Source organism: Magnolia sinica, chromosome 2, assembly GCF_029962835.1.
Source record: "Magnolia sinica isolate HGM2019 chromosome 2, MsV1, whole genome shotgun sequence".
Taxonomy (NCBI): Eukaryota; Viridiplantae; Streptophyta; class Magnoliopsida; order Magnoliales; family Magnoliaceae; genus Magnolia; species Magnolia sinica.
The window spans coordinates 16,412,357-16,419,956 of NC_080574.1; the positions used below are offsets into that span (position 1 = coordinate 16,412,357).

The 7,600-nt window shown below is 41.4% G+C and overlaps 1 protein-coding gene across 1 annotated transcript; it reads left to right on the top strand.

The window, feature by feature from the left end:
• The first annotated feature begins 1,508 nt into the window (after positions 1–1,508).
• On the top strand, positions 1,509–4,628 carry LOC131236432 (uncharacterized). Its single transcript, XM_058233578.1, has 3 exons — positions 1,509–2,647; positions 3,872–4,100; positions 4,191–4,628. Exons 1-3 carry the CDS (start codon positions 1,812–1,814, stop codon positions 4,353–4,355), a joined length of 1,230 nt encoding a protein of 409 aa, XP_058089561.1. The 5' UTR covers positions 1,509–1,811; the 3' UTR covers positions 4,356–4,628.
• The last annotated feature ends 2,972 nt before the right edge of the window (positions 4,629–7,600 follow it).

The following is a 7,600-nucleotide window of genomic DNA, read 5'->3' on the forward strand; positions in this document are numbered from 1 at the left end:
GTCCAACCATTTTCAAAGAACATTTTAGTGTATGATGTCAAAAATGAAATAAGCCCAAGTTTCAGGTGGACCACACCACAGGAAACAGTCGTGATTGAATCTCCACCATTAAAAACTTCATGGGTCCATCAGAATGTTTTTTTTCCATCCAACCTGTTAATAAGGTAAAAAATTAACTATATGGATAGACCACACAAATATCATCTTGATCTAAAGATTTTTTGGCCCACAAGAAGTTTTTAATGGTCAATTACTACTGTTTCCTGTACTATGATCCATCCGACATTTGGATCTGCTTCATTTTTTGGATCATGCCTAAAATGATTTTTAAATACATATGGATGGCGTGGATTTAGTCAAATACATCAATGTGGGCCCCACAGTCAGGGGTCCCACGCATGCGGATCCTCCGAAGCCGCGCCCCTAGCTCAAACTGAAAAGTGAACTTCGAATCCTCGCACGTGCCTCGGAAATGCAAACTGCACTCGAGCGACTGCATTTCTTTGTCACTCGCCCGCTCAAGGTGGCAACCAAGAACATGTGTAAATGATCCAATCCGTTCATCGGAAGTGACACGTATCCAGATGCCCGAATTAGTCAGGTGATCGTCTGATCTGGTATGCAACACCCGTCTAGTGAATTTCTACTGCACGTCGATTTATCTCAGCCGTTCATTTATTTTGCAGATATATGGCCAACCTAATGAGTATAGCATTCTAACTTTTTGGCAGCTGCATCTAGTGGTGAGCCCTACTAATGAAGGATTCGATCTGAAAAACATCTGCCACGTTGGCACTACTATTGCGCGAGTTCTGAAAAGGTGCTCTCGCGCGAGAGTGCACTTGCGCGTAGGGTTAGCAGTGTCCACGTGCCGGCCTGCACGGACAAGAAACGCCGAATCAATATCAGCGACCGTATCTTCCCGTCAAAACAGGGAACGGGCAACCCAATCCAACGGCCCAAAAAGCCCTTTCCAAATCCATCCGTCCAAGGTGGGCGACTCCTTCCATGAGGAGGAAGGGAGAAAAGGAGAGTTATATGATATTCAGGTAGCGTATGAAAATGAAGCTTGATACACGGGCACTCAGAAATTGCTTACGCCAAATTCGTTAACTCAATTTAAACCGACTAAATTCTAGAACCATCCATCGATAAATCATAATTCGAAAATCAAATTAGGCGAATGATCCTAGCCTTTGATTAGTGGACACTTGTTTGTTGAAATATGACCATTGGAAACCTTTACTTTTAACCGTCGAATATATGTCTACCAATCAGATAGTCAGATAATTAAATAAGTGTAAATCTTGGTTCATGACACATCTAAACTGGGGTCCATAATTTGGCCGTCTAATTTTACTTATTTATGTGCCACGTATGCATTTTGAAAAGAATTTCTAAGTGACTGCGTATCATTCATCGCAGTCTGCAGAGTATCAAAGTTCTTCTCAAAGACGAAAAAAGAAACAAAGAAAGAAAGAAAGAAAGGGCTCGAACCATTCCTCCACCGTCCGATCCCCAATCAACGGTTGCAATTGAAAAGTAGCGGCCCGTTGGGAGGCTCGCTCTCCTCCCAAATGACAATAATAAAATCCGGGTTTTTTCCTCTCACACTCAAACGGTTTCATGTCCTCTTCTCCTCCGCTCTCACTTCTTCTATCCTTCATCCCTTCCTGCTAACGTGCACCGCCTCATGCTAACCTGCGCACCCTGAGATGTCACGACCCTCTTTCTATCTGATAAGAATTTCTCGTTACAGAAAAACCCATTGAAAGGAAGGAGAAAGAAGAAAAAGAGGAAAAGAATCAGCCATGGAAGTGCAGAAAAGCCAGACCAAGCTGACAAGAACATCATCATCTCTTCTCCGCTCTCCAACCGTCCGATCTTCCATCCACAGTCTCTCATCAATTGATGAAGAGTCACAGAACAAAACCCACAAGCCAGTTTCCGGAAACGGCGTCCCGAACCGCTTCCTCCCGTTCCTGGTAGTGGCGATCGTCTTCCTGCCGGTCTTCTTCTTCCTCTTCTTCTACCTCAGAGAAGAAATTCCAGTCCTGAGCAGCTTCTTGATGGCTCCAGTCGTCGTCACTGCCGCTGCCTTTGCTGCGAGAAAGGGCTCCATCGTCCGGAAGATCACGCTGGTGTCGTCGCCAGTCTTCAGGCATTTATGGGAAGAGCGGAATCGGAAATTGCGGTTCAGGAAGGACGATTCGGTCCAATGGTTTATCGGTAGCGGTGGGGAGAATTCATCCTTGAAGACGGATCAGAAGAAGATTATCCGAGAAGGGGTTGAATTCTACAGTAATGGGGATTTTTACGAAGGTGAATTTCACAAGGGTAGGAGTAATGGGAGTGGGGTTTATAACTATTTTGTGAACGGCAGGTACGAGGGTGATTGGGTCGATGGGAGATATGATGGATACGGGATCGAAAGCTGGGCGAGGGGGAGCCGGTACCGTGGGCAGTATCGGCAGGGCTTGCGGCACGGGCTCGGCATCTATCGGTTTTACACAGGAGATAGCTATGCTGGTGAGTGGTTTAATGGGCAGAGTCACGGCGTTGGAGTTCAGACATGTTCGGATGGGAGCTGTTATGTTGGGGAATTCAAGTGCGGCGTCAAGCATGGATTGGGTCGTTACCATTTCAGGTAAATCTATGTTTATTTATTTATTTTAAATTTTAATTTTAACTTTAAATATTTCATTTTTATTGGTTTTGCATCTTTTTGGATGTGATCGAGTTTTGGATTTGATTGGATTATGAATTTTCATTGATTCTTGATCGTTTTATTGGGGATCTTGATCAATTGGATGGCAGTAATTTGCATGTGTTCTGTTTATTTGATTGCTCTCTTGAAGAATACCAATGGTGGTGGTTCAATTCATCGATAGTTTTCCTGGAGACCTGGATAGATGAAACATTTTGAATATTTTCTATTATAGATTATCATTTTCTTTGAAACTCGGATGGAACTGCGAAAATTTAGGTTTTGTACTGTGTATTCGAATCTTTTGTTGGAGGTAACCCATGTATGAAGCCAGACAAGCCTTTTGGGGATTATCTTTTTAATGGTTTTCTTGGAGATGCGGATAGATGGAACATAGAAGACTGTGCTTGGTCTCAAATTTGGATTGTTTCCTTGGAATCACATCAATGGAACAGCAGAAATATGCATTCAATACTGATTCTTGATTCCTTTCTTTGAAACTCAAATTGATGGAACAGTAGAAATGTTTTTGGCACTGGATTATGTTTGTTTTCTTGTGGACCCAAATTGCTGGAACAGCAGATTGTGTTCTCACAGACATAAATCGACGGAACAATAGAAGTTTGTGGTTGGCATCAAGTTCCGATCGTTTTGTCAGGGACCCAAATCAATGGAACTGTAGATATGTGCATTTGGTGTTGATTTCTGGTATTCCGGGAGACTCAAATCAATAAAACAGTAGAAATCTGAGTTTGGTCCTAGGGATCCCAAGGATGGAATTGTCGACTTTCAGTGTTGATTTTTCAATTGTTTTCTTGGGGACCAAGATTGGACGTACGGTAGAAATTCTTTGATTCCTTTTTTATTTTTATTTTTATAAATTGTTTGGCTTCTTCCACGTGGATTCTTCAATGTTTATGTTTATGCTTGTGTATGATATTTTGGACCATTAGCCTTGTGATTGTTTTAGCCTCACTAATCCCTCTTTTCCTGCTCCAAGCATGATGAATTAAAGAATCATGGCACTACATTGTTGTTTCTAGGGGATTCAGCCCCAAGATTCTTTTTTTCTTTTTTTGGGGAAGTTTCTGCAACTGCATTAATTAAAAACATTCCAGTTTATATCTTGAATGAAATATTAATAGCAAGATTGCATTGCTGTAGGAATGGTGATAGGTACGCTGGAGAGTATTTTGGAGACAAGATCCATGGTTTTGGGGTTTATCACTTTGCCCATGGTCACTGTTACGAAGGATCATGGCATGAGGGCCGAAAGCAGGGTTTTGGAATGTACACCTTCCGAAACAGCGACACAAGATGTGGAGAGTGGGATTGTGGAGTTTTAAAGAGCCCCCAACCACCATTAACTGATGCGGTACTGCGTGCTGTTCAGGTATGTTAACTTGCTCGCACCTAAGGTGCTACCCTTTCACGTGATATTTTCTTTTGAATAAAGATCATAACACTCAACCTATCATATCAGTCAGCGAGAAAGGCCGCGGAGAATGCTATTCAACTTCCCCGTGTAGACGAGCGAGTAAACAAGGCAGTCATGGCGGCGAACCGGGCTGCCACTGCAGCCAGAGTTGCCGCCATCAAGGCAGTTCAGAATAGGATGGATGGGAAATTTTGCGAAATGGATGTTTAAGAACAGATGGATGGAAATTTTTGCAACACAGATTTCTAAGAACAAGCATCTCGCCAATACTGTAAATTGACTCAATTATAACTATCAGAGAGGTAACGACAGACCCAAGTCAGCAAAATGCTGACTGGGCATGTGTGTGTGAGGGAGAGAGAAAGAGAGAAGCGGACAACCAGAGATGTTCAAGATGTAGATTAACATTCTTGGTAGATGCTGTCATGACTAGTGTAACATGTAAATAAACCCATATGTATATCAATTGAATATGATTTTCCAGAGCTTGTTTCTTCTGTTGTTTTTACAACTCTGTTCCCCTTGTCGTAGCTACACTGCTTGCATTAATGTATGGAGCCCATGTGCTCTCTCATCTTTTGGCTGAGATTTTGCTGGTTTTACAAGCACATGGGAAGGGACAGTAACTTTTGGTGCTTGCTCTCTTATATTTTTTTAATGACTGCTACATCCTTTTAATTTTTATTTGATACTTTCTCCTTTTAGGCTTCAAGCGCATGTTATGTTAGACACCTTTTTTGCTTCGATAGATACCCACAAGATTCGCAGCACATGCACCATCGTGTCACACTTACACTAGATCCGGGCCACCTATTGGATGAGGCTCACCGTCAGCTTGTCCTCGTGCGAAATCAGGCCAGCCTACTCAGCGAGTTGGTCACATGTGTGTATTGAATCAGAAGTTTGCTCGGATACCTCCCGATTTGATCCATTGGGACTTTAGCCTTTGAACCTGGATCATCTTTCAATGATCCAAGCAGTTTATTCGATGGGCGTCAACATGTGTGGTAGACATTACAAATAAAATCTCTTAAATTGGATTATTTTAATCATTTGAAATTTGGCTCTTTGCTTTGAAAATGATCGGTCACACTGATCTTTTTATAATAAAAGGTTTGAGTGATTCAATCTCATAAATCTTTGGTAATCCCTCATCCAAGGAAGCTCTATCAAGTCCCAATGAGTCAAAGACTATCTGGTCTTTCTTTCTTAAATTTTTTTTTTTAGCCTTTCTCAAACTATCTATTTTTCTCTAAAAAATGCTTCCCACTTAACAAACTGACCAGCCTTATTTTCAGTTGGTCCTGCCTGATGAATGCCCAGATCTCATACATGTGCAGCGAAATCACCTCTTAAACCTTCCACTGCGTGAATGGCTTTAGAAATCCCTTTTTTCCACCTTGAATCTGGTCTTCTCTTCATTTGTTTAAAGATTTTCACTCAGGAAGGTGAAGAAAGTAACTAAAGCTAGCTCCTCACCCTTTCCATTTCTTGCCATCTCTTCAACCACTCCCACCTGCATCTCACGGAATATATCCATGTGATTAATGTATGGTTGCCATCATTTTGACCCAAGTGGGTTTTAGTTGGGAGAATGGTTTGAAAATCAAAGCCCCCCACATGCATAGGTGAGAGATGACTTGAGGGAGGAGCCATGCTCATGACTAGGTCTTGTCTACTAACATGTTTTTATTTCTATATTAGTCAACAAGGGAAAGGAGAAAAGTAAAGAAATTGTTATTTATTTCTGTCTTGTACGCTAGATCATATAACATGTTCTTCCTACTCCTATATTAAAATATATAGCTAGTGAATTAATTATTAGGGAATGCTTTGGGTGTGCCTAAGGAAGTGCAAACTAGGCAGTGAAGTGGTGTCCAGATCCTAACTGAGATGTCTTCTTATGGGAATCAGATCAGCCTTTTTCATGGTGGGTCGATCTCCGTTGATTTTCGGTGGGTCTAGGATTATTATATTAATGCTAGATGCACTGTATTGGACTGTGATTATTGCGATACCGGCACGTGTCTTAATGCAAGCATACTCGATCATGAGAAGCATGTGATGAAGGTGTGGGCCCTGCCCAAGACTTAATTAGAGGTTCCATGTGCTTAGAGATCTTTAAGAGAAGTTGAATTTTTTTAGGCCTTTATTTAATAAATGAGGTTTTGGAGAAATCCTTTTAAAGGGATACTAAGTCATTAATGATTTTCTATTCTGAGAGGCTTGTGTCTTTAGTGGTATATCGTAATATCTTATGGGATTTTTAATAAGATAAGAAATATATAAGCATGAGATATTAAAATGCAGGGAAAGACTTATGTCCTTGTATATGTTATAGTTCTTGTTCTTTTCTTAATTTATAATAATTGAGTTTTATGGTAATTAAAATTGGAATTTAAAAAAAAAAAAAAAAAAGTGTTAGTTTTGGAAGAAAGTATTTTATTGCAGAGGAAGAAAATCCTCGTAAAATCAAATCTATGAGTTGTGATGAATGTAAAATCCATGCATTATCTTCTTTCTTCCTTCATGACTCCTTGAGGCAAGAGGACATTGTGGACCCACATGAATTAGGAAAATTATTGGCAAGATGGGTAAGATGCATGACAAGTCTGGCCTCCCCAGGTGGTGTGCCTTTGCATTATATCTTGTAGATAAGGTGGGGACTTGCCATGGATTGAGAGCTACTGTTGAGGTAGAGCTATAGTTTGTTGGTGGCATGTGATCAGAACCGTTTATTTGGTGGGTGTGAGGGTTGATAGGGGATGACCCAAAACTGATGGGAAGATCCTAACGGTTTGATCGTTTTGCTATTATTGGTTTGTTGACATATTGCATGACGTACATGGGGGACTGCGGTTTGGTAATCTGAACCATTGATTTGGTGGGCATCAATGTAGATGGGTGTTTGAAGGCTATATTGAAGCAATTGGCACCCATAAATCTCATGATTGGTACCCAGAGATTCATCCTTATGTAGGGTACGCTGCTTTTCTCTCTTCAAGGGCATGGTTTTTACTGTCCTCCTACATCATTGCCATACACGTGGCAGACATCAGTGGATTCGGGCAGTAGATCAAAAGGCCAGTTGATGGAGGACAATCCTAGCCGTAGATTTATCAGTGGTCCATACATATAGAGAAAAGGCAAATATGCAATTGGCAGAAGTTCACTAATCGGATGGTCAGGATTGTCAATTATGGCAATCATTAGTCAGTTGCTAATATGTGGTGGGCTCCACAAGAGATCAGTGCGGCAACGGTCCACGAGCAACAGAGACTAGAATAGTCTTGGGATGGAAGTTGTTTGGGGCATGCCCCATCCATGGGGGAGCCAATCAAGTCAACTTTAATATATATATATACACACACACATGAGGTTGAGCTGTGCAGGCCCATCGTGATGTGTGTCGAACATCTACCCCCATAAGTCAGATGCACCATTCCATGGTGGGC